At 52.9% G+C, this 18,759-nt stretch overlaps 9 protein-coding genes across 9 annotated transcripts; 5 read left to right on the forward strand and 4 right to left on the reverse strand.

Annotated features, from left to right (window-relative positions):
- Positions 1–1,148: 1,148 nt before the first annotated feature.
- Positions 1,149–1,606, forward strand: CCOS01_04354 (uncharacterized protein; the record flags this gene model as incomplete). The annotated part of the gene is made up of 2 exons (XM_060452536.1): positions 1,149–1,353; positions 1,503–1,606. The coding sequence occupies 2 exons, from the start codon at positions 1,149–1,151 to the stop codon at positions 1,604–1,606; spliced, it is 309 nt and encodes a 102-aa protein (XP_060316494.1).
- Positions 1,607–3,841: 2,235 nt separating this feature from the next.
- On the forward strand, positions 3,842–4,243 carry CCOS01_04355 (uncharacterized protein; the record flags this gene model as incomplete). Its single annotated transcript, XM_060452537.1, has 3 exons — positions 3,842–3,858; positions 3,917–3,987; positions 4,047–4,243. The coding sequence occupies 3 exons, from the start codon at positions 3,842–3,844 to the stop codon at positions 4,241–4,243; spliced, it is 285 nt and encodes a 94-aa protein (XP_060316495.1).
- A 301-nt stretch (positions 4,244–4,544) lies between these two features.
- Positions 4,545–5,444, reverse strand: CCOS01_04356 (metallo-beta-lactamase superfamily protein; the record flags this gene model as incomplete). Its single annotated transcript, XM_060452538.1, has 1 exon — positions 4,545–5,444. One exon carries the CDS (start codon positions 5,442–5,444, stop codon positions 4,545–4,547), a length of 900 nt encoding a protein of 299 aa, XP_060316496.1.
- Positions 5,445–8,832: 3,388 nt separating this feature from the next.
- On the forward strand, positions 8,833–9,385 carry CCOS01_04357 (GDSL-like Lipase/Acylhydrolase; the record flags this gene model as incomplete). The annotated part of the gene is made up of 2 exons (XM_060452539.1): positions 8,833–9,239; positions 9,301–9,385. The coding sequence occupies 2 exons, from the start codon at positions 8,833–8,835 to the stop codon at positions 9,383–9,385; spliced, it is 492 nt and encodes a 163-aa protein (XP_060316497.1).
- A 26-nt stretch (positions 9,386–9,411) lies between these two features.
- CCOS01_04358 (GDSL-like Lipase/Acylhydrolase) lies at positions 9,412–9,895 on the forward strand (the record flags this gene model as incomplete). The annotated part of the gene is made up of 2 exons (XM_060452540.1): positions 9,412–9,527; positions 9,592–9,895. The coding sequence occupies 2 exons, from the start codon at positions 9,412–9,414 to the stop codon at positions 9,893–9,895; spliced, it is 420 nt and encodes a 139-aa protein (XP_060316498.1).
- Positions 9,896–10,742: 847 nt separating this feature from the next.
- Positions 10,743–11,870, forward strand: CCOS01_04359 (alcohol dehydrogenase GroES-like domain-containing protein; the record flags this gene model as incomplete). Its single annotated transcript, XM_060452541.1, has 1 exon — positions 10,743–11,870. The coding sequence occupies one exon, from the start codon at positions 10,743–10,745 to the stop codon at positions 11,868–11,870; it is 1,128 nt and encodes a 375-aa protein (XP_060316499.1).
- A 79-nt stretch (positions 11,871–11,949) lies between these two features.
- Positions 11,950–12,627, reverse strand: CCOS01_04360 (uncharacterized protein; the record flags this gene model as incomplete). The annotated part of the gene is made up of 1 exon (XM_060452542.1): positions 11,950–12,627. The coding sequence occupies one exon, from the start codon at positions 12,625–12,627 to the stop codon at positions 11,950–11,952; it is 678 nt and encodes a 225-aa protein (XP_060316500.1).
- An 804-nt stretch (positions 12,628–13,431) lies between these two features.
- On the reverse strand, positions 13,432–14,431 carry CCOS01_04361 (uncharacterized protein; the record flags this gene model as incomplete). Its single annotated transcript, XM_060452543.1, has 2 exons — positions 13,432–14,169; positions 14,237–14,431. The coding sequence occupies 2 exons, from the start codon at positions 14,429–14,431 to the stop codon at positions 13,432–13,434; spliced, it is 933 nt and encodes a 310-aa protein (XP_060316501.1).
- Positions 14,432–15,913: 1,482 nt separating this feature from the next.
- CCOS01_04362 (uncharacterized protein) lies at positions 15,914–18,021 on the reverse strand (the record flags this gene model as incomplete). Its single annotated transcript, XM_060452544.1, has 3 exons — positions 15,914–16,412; positions 16,472–17,837; positions 17,931–18,021. The coding sequence occupies 3 exons, from the start codon at positions 18,019–18,021 to the stop codon at positions 15,914–15,916; spliced, it is 1,956 nt and encodes a 651-aa protein (XP_060316502.1).
- Positions 18,022–18,759: the final 738 nt, after the last annotated feature.

Consider the following 18,759-nt stretch of genomic DNA (forward strand, 5'->3'; position numbering starts at 1 on the left):
GCTTGATTCAAGAATTCTCTAGCAAGAAAAGAGAACTAGTAATCGTTGCCCCTGACCAATTGTCAAAACAGCGTCTCTAGGGCATAAACTAGCGGGGAGCCTTGGGGTTCGCCTAATTCGATCTCAACTATGGAAGTAACACCCCCTCCTATACTCAAGTACGATGACCGTTGGCAAAGCCACAATACTTGACAAGCGAACTGATTGGATTATAGTCCGCTTTGAATCCGTTCTATAGGTCTAGCCCCCGCAGTTCTTTTGGGCTGAATTCACTCTGCTTCCTCTTTGGCGGTCTACCAGGCCGGGATAGGGGGGGACCTGAGCTGCGCCTACGAGACATGTTAGTCCGGATTATCTCGTCCGAACGCCTATTAGGGCACGTCTTCTTGACCCCCCCTGTGATTCGAAGCGGTGTGTCTTCCCACACGGTAAGACTGGCACTCATCGTTGGTGTAGCCGGGTCTGCAGACCAGCGAGACCACATGCAGGCGTTCGTATCCGTCAATGGTTGGGTGGAATGCCATTATCCCGAAGCAAGCCTATCACAATAATGATCTTCACTTGATTGATGCCGTTCTCTGCCTGAGGGCTGCGTGCCATGGGCCATGCCGCTGTGGACAGCGTCGATGAAAACACGCCATATGACGAGGAACTGGCGTCAGGTTTGGGGGTATGCCGGACAAGTCCGGGTCCTATGAGAATGAGCTGTACCGTCATTGATGAGATTTCGATCCCTCAAAGTACGAAGCAACGACTGCATCGGGCCGTTGGCCACTCTTGCCGAAGCTGTCAAAGTTGACTGACGATCTTTACCACCTCTCGAAGGTGCATCCTTCTAGAAGCTATGCTGGTGGCTTTTCTTTTTCTTCGTCGTAGCATCGATCGAAGCATGGAAGGACAGAATATTCTAGTGTGTTGTTACTATTCAGCAATGGATCCTGATGGCTGCCACTAGGTGGACGTCAGCTCCTGATTTCCTTTGCAGATCGTAGTCCCCAGGACTGCCGAGCTGATGTGGAGATCACATATGACGCAGCATTGAGGAACCGATACAAAAGCTCGACGAACTGGTATTGCATTGAACTCGTTGAGCTCTGTGGGGTTTGAAAACTATGACGGAGCTGTGATGATGGCAGACTTATGTCACAATGGTCACTGTCCAAATGCGCAGAGATGTCAGTCATGTAGATGACGACGGTCAAACGACTGCTGTACCGTATTCGCAAAGTCTTAGCCTTATGCGAGAGCATGAACGAGGGTTTCTTTTGGCAGAAGAGAAGACTTTGCGATTGTCCGGGGAATATTTCCAGCTCACCCTTGCTGTAGATGCTCCTTCTCAGGGTCACACCCACAGCATGCTACCGTGGTTTCCTTGAACCCGATGTACACAGTACACTTATAGAACATGCAAAGACTGTTACTTGACCTTCACATCCAGATCCTGTTAGTAGGCCCTAGATAACCTATCGAAATATCCATGTCACTACTGAAATTTCATCCAGCTTTCGCCAGCACAATCGCCACTCTTCACAAGACGACCAGCAATATCTATGGCATCACTATTCCGTACTGCGTCACCCCAAACTCAGGTAGCTGGGTAAATTAATTTCCGGGGAGACATTCCAATCAAATCGCATCGCTTGGTGCAATCCGGAATCCAATGCTAGATGAGCACAGCGCAAGCTGCGTGAAGGGCGCGCCACGCGACGGTGTGGATGAAAACAATGTGCTTCATGGGTCTAGGCTAAGTACTACCAGTTACTTCATAATTTGAACAGAAAATGGCAGTTGAGTAGAAATGGACCAAGTCTTATTAAGCATTAGTGTGCCAAAGGGGTTTGAGGGTCAAACTAGCAGATGGCAATATCTGTTTCTTACTTATTAAGTAGTTATGAGGACGTAGGTAAGTAGGCGTCAGCCCAAACGATGTCTTCCAGCAAGATCTCGCCGCTTCGAGGCGGGAGAAAAAATTATCGCCAGAAAATGTGAGTCCTCTTCCAGATGGGGGGACGTCTGTCATGCTGAAGACTTATGCAAAGAGATGCATGCTTCTGTAATGGTGTGGGCAAGGCATCGCAGTCTGTTGAGCGAATCAAATAGGAACATATCACCCTAAGATTCTATCATTTTATGATTTAGCGCCTATCCCCTGTCTAGCGCTTTTTTCGTTTCTCTCGGTGTTGCCGGTCTATAACTCCTTGGTACTGTACATTAGTCTCGCATGATCTGCCAAAGGATGCCGGCACCGGGGGGGTAGCCCAATTGCACACGGAAGCAACTATCAGACCGCCGACTGTCTTGCTTTTTCCTTGATGCCAGTGATGATAAGCCAGTACGCCCCGTCCAATACAGCAGTGAGCTAGCTGTACGGCCGATCACATGCGTTAGAAATGGCGGGGAGCAGTGGCGTGATGTTCGAGGGCCTCGATGCTCAGTGTGGACGGACAATCCGAAGTTCCGCTTGAATCATTCTTATTCTTGCCAGAGCCTCAAGGTCACCAGTGGGGATATTAATTGGCGTCCCGTCCAAATGTTCGACGGATCTCGACGCCAAGCGCTATCCGTTATAATTTCGACATCAATCATACATCTTGAGCCGAATATACTTTCGCCTAGCACAACTTTGCCTAGCATAACATTGGGACAGTACCTTCTACTCGGACATTGCGATGACTGCCATATCACCAGGAGTTGCCGTAGCCATGGATACTCTGAGCAAGAGAGAGGATGAAGGGATTTGGTATCACAGCCCGTTCGCTGCAAAGCTTTGCAGTTGCATTATCGAAATCACAACCGCCTGTGTACTATCCAGCTTCATCACACTGCGTGCAATGAGAGTCAGGAGGAAGGGCTGGCGAAACTTGCCGTGGATTATCTGGCTCGTTTTTCTCATTTATGGAACATCTCTGGCATATTCAGTCTCTGCCCTCATCATGCAGTTTGTGGTCGGAAATGGTACGAGCAAAGCAACATGCAGGGCAACAGCACTGCTATGCCCGATTATCTACATGGGAAGCAAGGTAAGAGTTGTTCATCAATATTATGATGGATCTCAGCATGCTGAATGATATACCTAGATTGTGAGTGCCTCATTTTCAAATGAGTTTGCTTTCTCTACCTAGGTAGTAACATATTTCAGTTCATCTTCCTGTTTCTTGTTGATCGTGCAGTGAGTATACACCAAAGAAAGGAAATTGACTGAACCCATGCTGAGTCTTGCGGAAGCACGTCATTCGCAGCACCAAGAAATCAAGGCTGAGGTCTAAGCTATATCTCTGGAACACTTTCCTGGTCATCGGTGGGTTGACCCAGCCACGTTTTGTCTCCCTCGGAGCTTCCTGCTTCTGAGGTTCTCCTGCATTTTGGCTGATGTCTAGCACTAGGCATCTACGGTACAACTAGCAGCTACAATATTGCAGAGTAAGTTTCTTTCCACAAACGCACCATAGGCTAGCCACCAACTCTTCCACTTTAGTACCGTCTGGGATTTGTATGGTGGTGGTTGTCGCATCTACTTTCGATGGCAATCAATGATACCACTCATTGCAATAGATCCACTTGCAACTGTAAGGGATTGCACTGCCGGAGCTCACAGTACAGATGCTTATCATTATTCTAGGTATACCTGACGATTCTGTTCCTGCAGCCACTTTGCAGTAAGTTAAGCTTCGCGTTCACTGACTTGACGTCTCTTAACCGGCCATTAGGGACATATTCACTGCGATGGCTACCCTCCACCACCGGTTTCCGCTACTTTCATCCCGTCGCTCATTCTCCCAACCCTCCGAACCATAGGCTTCGACAACTAGCGAAGAGAACCATTATCGGATCGATAGCCACGATGGGCAGCAGTCTACTGTAAGTATTGCAAATACAAGACGACTCCTCGAAGTGGTGAAATACTAACATCACATAGTAACTGCATCACCATAGTGGGTTTGCGGGGTGAGGTTGCGTGGCTATGCATGATGTGTTGCACAAGCGATAGTAAGCCCTTGAAGTTTGCTCCTACTGGTTGGAATTAATTGGGCTGATGATTGTTTCAGTTCTATTTTCAGCCATCGTCATTCACTGGATGATGAATAGCAGCAGTACGGGCACCCGTGAGGCCACGGAAGAATCCAGTACCAAGACCTCTACCGGAGCTCTGTGTCAGCAGCGGCCTTCTCCTCCTGGCGTCGCGTCTCCTCGCCCAATTCACGTGTTGTCTAGCCTACGAAGTCATTATTCGGCAGGAGTGTGAAGTTCGACGATGAATGGGGCGAAGCATGGAGATGCATCTGCACTTGCTTCCTTAAAGTAATCAGTTTCGATTGGATCAAGCTCGTAGATATCATGCCGAATGGCTTGAGGATTTCTGGTATCTTTCATTCTGCCTAGTTCGTCCTGTACCACGAGCATACCACAAAGTATAGACATTTCTCACATCTCATCCTGCAATCTAGGGCTGTACGTTCAGTTGACTCTTGAGTCCCACATTCGGTCTATCTTCCTATAACTTACAGCCGTGCTTTCTCCTCTGTCATAAGTACTGCAACACCCATCTAATGTTTTCCAGGCCGATAGACCACCTTATCCCTAAGCAACCTGGGCGTATTCGGATCGTGGCTCGGCAGCACAACGACGTCGTGACTCCGAGCATACGCCTTAATCTTCTTCAAACTCTCAAACGCCGCCACAGGATCACTATTCGCACCATCCGGCTCTTCCTTATCCAACACACTAATCGCATACGTCGCATCCCCCGTCAGAAAATACTTCGTCTTACTCCCATCGTCGTTGTCCCCCACCACAATCAACGAGATATGACCCGGCACGTGGCCCGGCGTATCGACCGCGACAATCGTGCCGCCCGGCGCAAGCTCACACGACCGACCCCAAGGCCCGACAGCGCGCTGTTCCTCAAAATCAAGGATCCGCGGCTCGAAATCCTTGGGCCACCGGTCTGGCGTGCACCCTTGCATAGCAGCATAGACTGGATGCTTCCCAAAGGCATCCCAGTGTTCTCCGCCGACGTAGATGGGCACATCGGGCGCCTCGACAGCAAGAACCTCTAGTCCGCCGGCGTGATCGTGGTGTAGGTGGCTAATGATAATAAACTGCAGATCTGTCGGCTCGATGCCGCGTCTCCGGAGCTGCGTGACGATGCCGTCCTCCCTTGTAACTTCCAACTTGTTAAGGATGCCTGGCACCGGGTTCCAGCAGGGGAAGTAGCCCGGTTCGGTGCAGTGTGTTGACACGCCCGTGTCGAAGAGGATGGGACCCTTGGGATGGTGAATGAGGAATGCACCAAGGGGCATGGGACCAATCCAGTCGCCGGTGAAGGAGCGGAGGAAGCGGAGAGCGATATTGCGGTTCTCTATGGGTTGGCCTTGCATCCCGGTATGCATCCAGACGTTGCCGGTGGTGATGAACTCGAGCGAGATCTTGTCCGTGGGCGCCATGATGGCAGCTTCTTTTGCGTCACTTTCTGGGATGTTTGTATGCCCCTTCCGTGCTTTTATTCGACTCTTCGGCTCTTCGTTGATACCGAGCTAGGTAGTGCTGTTCTCTACTATACAGCAGCTGCGATTGATGACGACTTCCAGTAGTTCGGTTCGATTGTCAGTCGAGGGGTAAAAAGCATTGGACTTGGGCTAACCAACGTTCGTTTGGCCACGCGGGATTCTTTAAGAATGGTCCCATCAGCTCCATTATGCAGGCACCCGTTTCCCGGCGCGGTGCAAGAATTCCTGTGGCCGTATTCTGGCCAATTATGAGCATTCCGATAAGCATTCAGCTCCGCCAGCCGCAATCCACCCCCAGTGCGAAGATGTCAGCAATAAGCATCCCTGGCAACCGCAGGACCCCTTGCTGGAAGAGGCGCATTCCAGTCAGCCTCGAAATCCATCAGCCAGCAGTTCCCGTGTGTGAGTGTGAGATATTACTCATGTATCTAAACGATGAGTGTGTTGAGAATTGGCGGATGGTTGATCCCGAAAACATGGTTATGGGGTCGACCCGGCGATGCGGCACACTAGCAGGGATGCAGATGACCATAGACATTCAGACGATCGGACAGACTTATCTTTGACTAGCTTCTACCCTCGATCTTTGTGTATTTTGCGTCGTTGGACCGCCTCATCTGGATGCATATAGTCAATCTTTCACCAGCATTTGTTCCTGAAGTTGAATCGCAATGCCAGGATCTGGTGATCTTGCCCACAGAAACCACCGAGCGAAAAATAGGTGAATACGCTTGGCGCACGGTGGGAGAAGATCTCTTCCCTCACGATTCTTTCCGAGGTTCTCAAGTCAATTCAATTCTATCGCAGGTCTAGTTCCATTCAAATCCGGTCATCCGGCTACAGTCGCGCTTGTTTCAATGTTCCTATGGTACGAGATCGGCCCTTTAGCATGGAAACGTGTACCCATGACACCATCCGCCTTGCTTTTGAAGCGGAAAGTACTCATCATGACCAAAACTTGTATGGAGGTGCCAGAGTAACCTACAACATGTTTCTCGGCCGACATTTGCATTACGCTATAGAGAAAAGCACGCAGATTTTCGAATTCTAGGCCCGGCCTGAGCTTCTGGGAAAGCGGCCAACTTTCGGTCTAGCTCCGGTCACCCTTCCGGTCACCGGACCCGTACCGTGTCGCAGACCGACCTGGCCACCGATTCACCGATTCACCGAGGTGAGTCGAACCCATAGGGATTTCTTATTCCCGTAATGCCGCAGCGCATCGCAGCTCGCCCTGCAATCTGCTTTTAAGCTCCCTAAGGACCCTACCCCAGTTTCAACCTTTTTAAGTAACCAAATTTCCGAACGCGAATTCCCACCCAGGCATCGCAACAAGCATCTAGACCAGACTATCGACCTCGTCTGCTTTATAAGGAATATCAACAAGATGAGAGCACAGATGACACCATAGACACTAACGGAAAACCATCACCAACCCCCCAGCTGTCCCCTTCTCATCTCTGAAGCGTTGACTGGCCCTCTCTCCCATGACAAGCTTTTGCGCTAACTGCGCGCAACACAAGTACGGAGTAATTCGCACGGATGCCTCGACTCGCGCTCTTCGTTTAAGCTTTGCCAACCCTCAGGATGACCCCTGCCGTGATTCCCCAAAAGCTTGGAGACACCTTCAGACGTTGCACCGAGAACAATTTGCACCAATAAGCAGACTGCAGTCTCCTCGGGTAGGACGGCCATGTTCATCTGATCAAAAACCCTTTGGAAATCCGGTTAGCCGTCTTTTAAACGAGTTCAACAAATCTAGCTTCCGCCCCCTCCACTCAGTACGGCGCAAGCAGCCCAAAAACAAGTGCCGGCATCCCGTCTTGGGCCCGCGTCTGGGCGAACTTTCCACTGCATCGGGGCAGTCATTCTGGAAGAATGGAACATCAGGAACAAGGCACACACTGCACGGCGCGAATGGTTCCGTCGTCACAACTTCTCTTGAGCCAGCCTACAAGCGCTCCCGTCGGCTGACCCGTTCGAAAGGGGAAGAAGTTCTGCACTTCAACGCGGGGTTAGACTCAGCTTAGTCCCTTTTTCTCTTCGACCGACTAACTTCACTTCCTCGCGCCATCTTTCCCACGAGGCACCAGACACCTCAACTCGGGCCACAACGGGGGACGAGCTACTGCTCTCTCTCCCTCATTAATCTCACCAGTATTCAACTTACTGTGTACGGCGACTCGGGTCGTATTTAGTCGCCGAAAAGGGCAAGGCTTCTCCGCTGGGAACATCCCAGCTTGGAAGCTCCATACTCCGCCCTCAGTCCGCGTGGTCGGTGGTCCAACTCCCAGTGCTCCACGATGTTGAGGACGGGCCACCTCAACGACGAGAGCCCGCGATTGGCGGAGATTTCCCTTGCTCGACGACGGACGTCGTGAAACACGAAAGACAGAGCCCCCCTCCCCTCCAACGCCCCTTTCTAGCACACAGCAACCACTGAACCAGATTAATTGTATTGCGCCATCGGTTAGCCGTAAGTGGAGAGGAGTAAGGGATGTCTATGGTTTGGACGTTTTACACCATCTGAGTGGCTCGGTTCCTGTCCAGTAGCAATGTTGTGATGATGCTCGAAACAATCAGACGGGCTAAGTATACTCAATGACAGTCGATCTGAGCAGTCTTTCACTTGTGATCCTTCCATGTAGCAGACACCAGAGAGATGAGCCAGCGACGGAGATTCGAGGAATGCAGCCACCAGGCCCCTTTCGAAACGAAGCAGCACCGCCGTCCTCCGTGTGCGGGGCGGAGAGGAGCCCCGATGTTACCTCAAGTGCCGCTGCGAGCCTGCGGCTCGTCTGATTGCTGGTCTTTTCCTTGCCTTGCAGCCGCTCGCTAACGTAAAAGTCTACTCTATATGGCACACCACGAGGACCGGCCCCCCGGTGGTCTACCGCTGGAGCAATCCGCCGCTTTCCCGTTATTGTGGTCTCGCCCAGGACTCGACCGAGATGGGGAGGACCCGGTCACCCGGACGAGTGGAAACCACCCTCGTCGAGTTTGACTGGTGTTCTTCCACATTGGCGATATTGAGGAGGCGTATAGGCGATCGTTGGAAACAAATGAACCGGGGTCGAGGGGGTGCACTAGACTCTAGTTAATATTGGCTGGAAGATGGGATTTCCCACGTATCCCGGCCCTGACGGAAAGCTTGTCAAGAGTCAGTCAAGAGCCGCTCTCCTATAAGCTATAAGGCAAAGCTTCCTTCCTCCAAGCTGAAGCCTTCCACCCCATCTTCTCACGAGACACATACACATCCCTTCGCTCGCTCCGGAGAACCCTGTCACTCTTTACCTCACCCACAGTCCTTCTCTCAAAACAAGACACGATGCGCACTAACATCGCGCTCCTCGCTGGCTTCCTAGGCCTGGCCTCCGCCCTCCCCACCGACGCCGAGTCCGTCGAGAAGCGCCAGACCGTCCCGACGATCTACCTCTGCGGCGACAGCACCACAGCTAAGGGCGGCGGCGGCTCCGGCACCGAAGGCTGGGGCCAGTTCCTGCAGTACTCCTTCTCGACCAGTAAAGCTAAGGTCGACAACCGCGCCATTGGCGGCCGCAGCGCACGTTCCTACACCCGCGAGGGCCGCTTCGATACCGTGGCTGGGCTCGTCAAGTCAGGCGACTGGGTCGTCATTGAGTTTGGTCACAATGACGGCGGCTCGCTTACGCCTACCGACAACGGACGGACGGATTGCTTTGGTGATGGTGCGCAGACTTGCTCGACTACCTACAAGTGAGTATTTGCTGGTTTGCTAGGGTTCTTGATGAAGAAGACGATGCTGACTGTTGTGAAGTGGTGTTGCCGAGACTGTTCTCACGTACCCTGCGTACCTTAAGAATGCCGCCAAGAAGTTCAACGCTGCTGGTGCCAAGGCATGATCACCGACTTACATCTCTGATCTCACATGGATTCCTGGCTTACACTCATCTTGCAGGTCATCATCGCTGCCGCGACCCCCAACAACGTCTGGGAGACTGGCACCTACAAGTTCGGATACGATCGCTTCTTCTACTACGCCTGGTAAGCCCTCAACTTTCTCATCGTCCAAACAGCCATCAGATTGGAGACTAACACCAACACCCAGGCTCGCCGTTGAGCAGCTCGGCGGCCCCTCCAAGGGCTACTACTTCGTCCCGCACGGCGAGTACGCCGCCCAGGCGATGAAGGGTCTCGGCGCGACCACCACCAACGCGAACTACCCCAACGACCACACCCACACCGCGCCCTTCCTTGCCGATGCTATTCACAAGTCATTTGTCCTCGGCCTCAAGTGCGGCACCACTGCACTCGCCGCGCTTGCCAAGAACACGACTGCTTCTCTGACGTCGACCTACCTCGGCGGTTGTGTCGACACGTACAACTCCACTGTCCACGCTCTCCTGCGATAAATGCACTCTTTCTCCCGGTTCATATTTATTAAAATCTTATCTCAAGTACATAAAACTTGGATTCATGTACATACTTCAGCCCCTGGGGGCTTGTTCGGAGTCGATGGCGTATACTCCTCCGAGCTGAGCGTATATATATCACAATGCACATAAGCACTTCTGCTGCCTCTACCGCTGTCTTCACTTATAAACAGTGATCTCAAACTGATTCTTCTTCGAGCTTGTGTACCATGATGCTATTGCAACTACAGTCTTTTGTTATACTACCATGTGTCAGTCATTACCTTCCTCCTCCACTGCGTCTGATCGACGATCCGCCCGATCAGCATCCATGAGCTCCAGGCGCTTAGAGGTGATTAACATTCTACGGCATTCATTATGGAGATTAAGATCTGATGATTTCTTTATACCAGGGATGGGCGTTGCCCGAATATCTCATCCCGGCACCCCAGGTTTCAATGGCAATGTTATCAGTCCATTAACCACGCGTATGAGTCCGACGGCACCTTGTTACATCGGTGCGCAGCTTAGAAGAATTAAGGTTGCGACGTCGCCTTCTCCAAGACCATCAAACTCGGCAAATCCATGGTGAACCATCGGATCCGACATCCTACCTTAGTCCAGCATAGTCGGCGTCGGACCGCCTTGGATCCGGCGGGGGAAGCTAAACAAACTTGAACCACTCAAGGGTTCGACGTCATCACATCTTTGACAACACCATACGAAAGACTCATCAATCATTAGAAGAGGAAGCACACCAACTCAACTACGAAAAGATCAACAAACCATTGCCTTCACTCAAAACCTCACCAGCTTAATCGAAACTCAATCACCCAAGCCCGCAAAGATGGCTACCACAGAGATCCCCAAAACAATGAAAGCAATCCGCGTAACATCCTTTAACAACCCCTACGAAATCCAAACAATCCCCGTTCCCTCTCCCACCTCTCTAGCCCCTCACGACCTCCTCGTCAAAATCGCAGTCGCATCTTACTGCCACACAGACAGCATGGTCTCCTCCGGCATCTTCGCCACTTCCCTCCCCTGCACCGCATCCCACGAAGGCTCCGGCACTGTCGTCGCTGTCGGCCCGGCGTCCGCATCCTCAGACTTCAACTTCAAAGTAGGCGATAGAGTCATGTGCGGTCTCCCGCTTCACCCGTGCGGTTCCTGCTTCGACTGTACTTCTGCACCAGAGACCTTTCGGCAGTATTGCAGCCGCATCGAGGGCCACGTCGGGGTCCATGTGGACGGGTGCTTTGCGGAGTATGTCAAGGTCGACGCGCGATCTACCGTGCCGATCCCGGATGCCGTCTCGTTCCTCAGTGCCGCGCCGCTGGCGTGTGCTGGACGGACGGTCTGGAGGGGTGTGGTGCAGGCTGGGCTGAAGGAGGGCCAGTGGCTTGCGATCCTGGGGTCAGGAGGCGGGCTAGGTCATTTGGGGATTGAGATTGCCAAGGCTTTGGGCTTGCGCGTCATTGGCATCGATGCGCGGGACGAGGGATTGGAGTTGACGAGGACGAGCGGCGCGGATGTGGTTCTTGACGCGAGGGAGAAGAAGGAAGATGTTGTGAGGGAAGCGAAGGATGCTGCGAATGGAGGGGAGGGTGTAGATGCCACGCTCAACTTGTCTGATGCGGATTCGGCTGCGGCTCTGGCTTGTGCAGTGACAAAGATGCATGGAACGGTGGTGCAGATTGCGCAGCCTGATGAGGTGAAGATCCCGTTCCAGGAATTGGTATTTCGGGATGTGAGGGTGAAGGGGAGTTTGCTGTGTTCAAGGGAAGAGAGCGTTGGGTTGATGGAGCATGTTGCGAAGAATGGGATCAAGCTCAAGACGAATGTCTTTCATGGGTTGGATAAGATTCATGAGCTTGTTGAGCTTGTGCACACGGGGCAGATGAGCGGCAAGGCTGTCATTGTGGTTGACGAGCAGCAGATGAAGGATGAGAAGAAGCTCGGTGCGAAGTTTTGATGATTGAATTAACGAGATCACAAATGACCTCGCTCTTAATGCTAATATGTATGATACAAACGCAATACCCATACGTAAATCATGACTCTGCGGAGCGGTTGTGGTTGACCACGTCCCTCCTTTCCTTATCCCAGGGGCTTCCACCACGGTTCGTCGGCGTATCAGGCGAGTGGCTCACAATCTTGGTATCGACCGGAGACTGCCTGGGTTTCTCATTACTCTTGCTGGAACTCGTGAAGAACCCTTGGATCTTGGACCCAATGCCTTCTCCCGAACTGCCACTGCTTCCAGAGGTACTAGGACCGTTACTCTTCCCGGTCAATGCCCCCGTCAATGTACTCGACCCAGGTGTCATAGAAGGACCATGCGTCTCAATCGCCCGGGTGTTCGAGTTTGCCCTTCCTGGTCCGCCTCCAATCTCCCCAGCGTCAGAGGGGAACTTGTCCTTGGGACCCTTGGGAGTATCACGGTCGGCGCTGCTGCCGCCTCGATTGCCGGTGCTCAGCTCCGCGCCACCGGTGGCACCCGTGTTGGTGCCGATGCCTGCGCCGCCGAGGCCATTGTCGCGTTTCGCGTCGGCGGCTTTCTTGCGCTGCTCTGCGACTGCGTCGGAAGACGGGCGGGAGTTATCTGCGTTGTTTGCGATTTGTTGGGCAGGGTCGCCTGCGGTTGTAGAGGGCTTGCGGACGTAGTAGATGCCGCCTCCTAGAAGGGCTGCTACGCCCATTAGGGGGACTGCGTAGTTTTGACGGGACATTATGTGAAATTTGTTCGATGTGTGAATTGTGAGTTGTGTAGTTGTGGTGATTTGAGGTAGCAAACTTCCTTCGTAGAAAAATTGATTGGTAGAAGGGTTGATGGAGGTAAGGTAAGGGCGGTGAGTATGGATTCTGTCCAGCTTGTATCAATGAGCAAGCTCAGAGCTCAGCTTTGTTTTGCTGAGCTACCTGTGACGAGTCCATGGCATCATCCAAAGACCAGCTCTTTCGCTCCATGGTGTCTCATGCGAGGCGTAAATCGATGACAGCTTCTCATGTGGGCAATGACATCAGCATATGGTGCGAACGGTCCGCGCTTGCGGAGCTACTAGACATTCCATAACCGATCGGCAGGGACCAACTTGAATGATGAGGCCATGATTCGTCAATGGGGTTAGTCGCAGATTAGTCGCGGCCCATTCTCCAGAGAATGAGCTAGTGAGACATTTCCATCTGTGAACTGGGGATGAGGCTTGGTGCGAAATGGTGTGGTTGTTCAAGTGGAAGAACTTCTGCTCGAGAGGCGTACTCATGTCCTACGCGACGAGAAGCAACCGCACGCTCTCTGTGTGGCAGAGATCAGATCGGATCGGATCTGACGCAGTGGACCGGTGCCGATCGTCACATTGCCGGCTCCAAGTGGGCAATCTGCGGGTTTTTGGCTCCACGCTCCACCCAGGAGCTCCGGTTTCTCTCCCGGACCGGTGCGGCATCGGATCGGATCAGAGTTCGATGCTCTTATTCAACCAGACGCAAGAAAATCATCACATTTCCTCTATCCCTGGGTATCGCCAGTAATCGACTCAAGCCCCTCTCTTCAACCCAACACCCTGCTCCTCCATCCAACTCTTCCTCATCCCCAATCGTCTCCTCAACACCATACACCCAGCCCCCGCAACTGAAGCCGCGAAACAAAGCGCCTGCAAAATCGCAAAGCCCGTCCCAAACCGCCCATTGACATCCCCCTCCAGACCCCTCGGCCGGTTAACATATTCCTTCAGCAGCATCCCGTTTCCCCCCAACGTAAACGCCGGCAAGAACGCCGCAGCCGGCAACATAAACCAGCACCACCCGCGATACCGATCCCAAAACACCGGCGGCAACGCCTCAATCTCCGCTCTCGTCCCGCGCGGACACGGACACACGCGCTTGATACATGAGAAGTAGCACTGGCATCGCAGCCAGCTCGGCCGCACGGCGATGAGCAGCTCCGTGACGAAGAGGTAGGATACCACGACGAGCGCATATACGAGGGCGATGTTGGCTGTCGCGGTGGGGAGGATGAGCCACGAGTTGCGAAAGGCGCTGAGGAAGGGGTTGTTCTGGCAGGCGTCTTGGGCGAAGTGGTAGCATGCCCATTCGGACTCGGGGAGGCGGAGGGCGTGAGCGACGGCGCCGAAATCGTAGGGGAGGTGAGGGGATGGGTCGAGAGTGCCTGCGAGGGATTTGGATGGGTAGGTATAGGCGAAGGAGGCGGCGAATTGGTGCATTGTTACGAGGTAGGTGTTTGGGTTCGTTTGTGATGCGATGATGCCGTCAAACTGTGGGTTCGTGAGGGTCAGTCTACGTTGAAGAGCTCGCGATGATCGAGGAGAGCCTTCTGCTTACCTCCACTATAGCGAGGCTCGACAGCCCAAGACGTTGGGCACCGTTGCTGTCGCGGATTACCCAGGTGCCGGCCGTAAGAGTCAAGATCTGGACGAGAGCGACGAAGAGGGCGAAAATGAACGCCAAAACGAGCAGTAACGGGCGCATGAGATGCCGCCGACCAGGTGAGACTGGCTCTGATGGTGAATGATCCATTTCGGTGACTGTTTTACCCTCAGTCGTGGGCGATCCAAATTGTCAAGCTCTTTGTTTCGCTGCCTGCGATGTAGTTGATGCAAAAGCCATCAACACTTGGAACCCCAGCGTTTACGACGCAGACGAAACTGTGAAGGCGCCGGTAGAGCTGATAGTTTTAGCCTCAAGGGATACGGGTGATCTTAACTGATCATCTTTTGGCTGGTAGGGTCTCAGTCAGCTTCAGCTCGGGGGCTGTGCTGTGCTGCAGCGGCGGAGTTCCTCGCGTCCTAAAAATGGTCATCCCAAACAAGCGTCGGGAAGGATTCTTACTTTATTGGCCAAGTTCAACCATGCGGTTCGTATCACCACCTGTTCGAGGTGATCATGGCGCCTTCAATCAAATAGATCAAGATGTAAGTTGTGTATAAGCAGGCTCATAAGACTTGATAATCATGGTCAAGATGGATGATTCGTCGCGATGTCCATGTGCGAGTGGTTCCCGCCACCGTTTTGGAGACCTCCCTTCCATTGCGCTGAGCGACCTAAATCGCCTCATTGCGGAGATCCGCTTTAGCATGTCAATGCCGCTTACATTGACTCACAAAATATGAATGGTGTTTACCTCCCCCTCACGGATGAACTTCCCACGGCCTCGTGTTCACTCATAAGAATTGATTCTACGCAACATTCAGACGTAGAATACCAAAAAGTTGGAATTTCATCAATACCTCGCGAGGCTTTTCAAAGTAGCACCTGTTGCTACAGCTAGGCTGCTCTCGCCAGTAAGGATCTCAATTGTCGGAATGATTCATGAGTACTTACCCAACGACGATGTATCCCGCCTCAAACGAAATATGCCCAGTCGTATCTTCTATATAATAGATCAAAATGGCTTGAGTTGTCATTAACACTTGAAGAACGGCTGGTACATTTTGCGCCAATAGAGCCATTGAACGGGGACAGGTGAGTCGTCCGGGCAGCTGTGCCTTGAATCTGGTGGAGCTTTCATTTAAGCTTACTGCCAATGCGGGAACTTACAACAGGCTAAGATAGGCGTCATCCATGTGAGTTTCACAGCGTTCAATGCCTGCTAGATTGAAGCACGCCTCATGTTCGAGACTTCCTATCAATCTCGAAATGAGATGAGCATACTCGCGATATAGCGGTATGGATAATTGGCTTTCAAGGTGTATGGTGACGCCAGCTCAATGCAGATGTAATCGCTTACAAGAAAACACACGCTCTCATTTGACATCACGATGAACGCCCCCAGCTCGTGATCTCCTATGCTATCTCAACGGCCCTCATCTAGAGCAAGACGTGTCGAAATAGAGCTTCAGATTTTCAAGAAGACGGAAATGTGTTTATTACAAGGGTTTCAATGGATATCTCGTCTCAAACAACATCCTTTTTGCCGCTCACCAGGGCGGCCGCGGAAGTTCCCCTTTACCATCTACCGGCCAATCATTACATAACTCCTTAGAGCTACGAGAAAGACTCTCACGACGTCTTCCACTTCTCAAAAGACTTGAACACCGCCAACCCACAAACACCCGCCGTCCACCACCCGTCCCTCTCCAACGGCACACTCGGCCCAACATAGACCTGCCGCGGATGAACCAGCGCCATCTTCGCCAGATCCAGCAGCTTGACAGAGTTCCGTGACAACAACGCCCAAACATCGTCGAACAAGACCGCACCGAGCACCCTCACAGTGCCGTCGAACTTCCAGTCCCGCCTCATCGTCGGTCTTCCAGCTGCATCTCGAGACGGCCTCCTCTCCCTCGTGGGCGGATCCCTGTCCTCCCTATCCTCGTCATCCGGCTTAGCTAGCAAGACAAAAGAACCCAGGTCGCCGTGGGGAATAACCGGTTCCGCGTCATCTTTGACTGGGTGCAAGTATGAATCGATGGACGCCTTGTCCGCGACCAGAAAGACGCCTCCGCTGAGAGTCATGAAGCCCTCGCACGCCGGAGACTTGCTATACCCCTGATAATGTCTGTCCACTTGTCAGCAACCCAAGCTCACAGCATACTCCCAATCAGCGGGGTAACTCACCTCTTCGCTGCCTCGACGTCGCCCTCGGGAATCCCATGCTCCCGCCCATCAATCCATCTCACCTTGCACATGGGCTTCACATCACCAGCCCCATCAACACCCTCTCCCCACGCCGTAACATCATCCTTGAACTTCCCAAGAAACGCCTTCCACTCCTCATCAGAATGCTCATACGACACACGATACCCAATATAACCCCAAACCCTAAACGGTCGATGAGTCGCCGTCTGCATAATCCCCTTCACACCAGCAATCCACGGCTCATCACCCACCTCCGGCACCGCCCCTCGCAACTCCCTCCTCGCCTGCTCATACTCCCTCATCTGCGCCCGACACGTTGCCTCCAAACCCCTCGGATCAGACAAGGCCGGCACCTCCCTCCCCAGCCTGACATTCTCCATCGCGCGTTGAACCTGCGCCGACCGACTGAGATACCGGCACCGAATCCCGTAGATCCTGGAGCGGAGCCGCATATCATACGGATACGCCGTCATCGGCTCCCGCCCGTCATACCCGTTCCAATTATCCCTCAGCCTCGGCGCCGCAGAGGTAAGAGTGCGGAGGGTATACCCCCACAACGGCACCATAATCTTCGTATCCGCCTTGTTCGTTATCTCGGTGAGGTCGTGAAACCGGTCCAGGATCTCCATTTGCGCCGCAGACGCCGGGCCATCGGGCACGGGTCTGGTCTGACGCAGCTGGAGCAGAAGAGCCTCTTTCAGCTCCCCTATCCGCGCCATTACCCACGCGTGCGCTCTTGCCGCTATGGTACTGAAAAAGTCCACGATATACTCCTCCCAAAGAGCCGTCACGCTCACCGGACCCCCGCGCCCCTTTTCCCTTCTATACGCATTCAGAGCCTTCTCAAAGTCGTGACACGCATTCCAGACACCATTACACCCCTTCCGCATTCTCTCCTCATTATGCGGGAGGTTAAGATACTCGAACGCATCCACTACAGCACATAGATGCTGACACGCGCGCTGAATGTTATCCAGCTCATGCAAACCCTTCTGGCGCCACCTCGCAATCGACATGGGCGGCGCGCCGCAGAGTAGACGGGTCTTCATGTGGTGCAGATCGCGGTCGCACTCCGTGCTCGTCGAGGTGACGATGGAGAGCATGTCGCCGAAGCCCGAGACGGTGGTCATGGCTCTGTTCATGAAGGAGTCTGCGCGGATGGAGCAGGTGTTGTAGGGCGCCGGGGCCCAGTCGTTGTAAGGGCGTGCGCAGAGCGTCTTTTCGTCTTCGTCTTCTGGCGGTGGGAGTGATCGCGTTGCGGGTTTGCCGCTGAAGAGGTGGCCTGTTCCCATGAGGAGGAAAGAGAATTTGACCACGAGGTTTAGAGGGAGGGCGTTGACGTCCCCTAGAAGATGGAGAGGTGAGTAATGGTGTTGTAAATGTTTGGTTCTGGGAGATGATTGTGAGGACATTGTCACAATCCATCAGTAGCACCTACCGATCATGACGAGATGGGGATGTAAGTAATTAGGGTTGACGACGTCTATCCCCCTCGGGATGTTCATCGTTTCTGCGGAACGCCGAGACATGTTGACGACTTGTTTCAGTGGCGCTCAGTGAAATGAAGCAAAAGCGAATCGTAATTGAAAAGTAAGCGAAGGAAAGAGTGAAAATAGCGTCAAAGACACTCACTTTATAACCGTCAGCAACGTCCAACACGTCCAACACCAACACCAAATGTCGGACGTTGGAACGAGAATCCTACAAGCCCCGCCATTTCTGCCTGCTGAAGCCCTGTCGCCCCCGCCGAATGAGCGAGGTCAATTGAGACAGGGGCAAGCCGGGGCGTCGGGAGGGAGAGGCATCTTAGTGGCCCCGGTAGCCTGGAATGTGTGCTTAAGCGGCCCTAAACGGGCATCGCTGCCTGGATGAGAGGCCGGGGCGGAGGATCTAGATTTCGGGGATAATCCGATGTTTTTGTGTGAGTGTGGTTGCGAGAGGCTAATGAGTGAGGCGAGAGATGTTTCTTATTGGACATAGTCGTGAGTGTGTGAGCGTAGTTAAAGTAACGAATGGCATCGTCAGAGTCCACTACATTTGACCAGGAACTGTCCTATACGTTGAAGAAGTCCATCTCATTGTCCTGAGAAACCTGCATAATCACAGTCATCCAGTTCTGTTTTTAGGACACCGCTGTTTGCTGTTGGCAAAGTTCAGCTCTTATAAAGCGGCGTTCGAAATCCGCCACAGCTCTGTTTCCCTAATCCTCAAAGCTGCTTCAACTTGGGGACTGTTAGAGCGACGGCAACCACCTCAAATTGGTGGCG

Source organism: Colletotrichum costaricense, assembly GCF_030867565.1.
Source record: "Colletotrichum costaricense strain IMI 309622 chromosome Unknown Scaffold_4.1, whole genome shotgun sequence".
Lineage (NCBI taxonomy): Eukaryota > Fungi > Ascomycota > Sordariomycetes > Glomerellales > Glomerellaceae > Colletotrichum > Colletotrichum costaricense.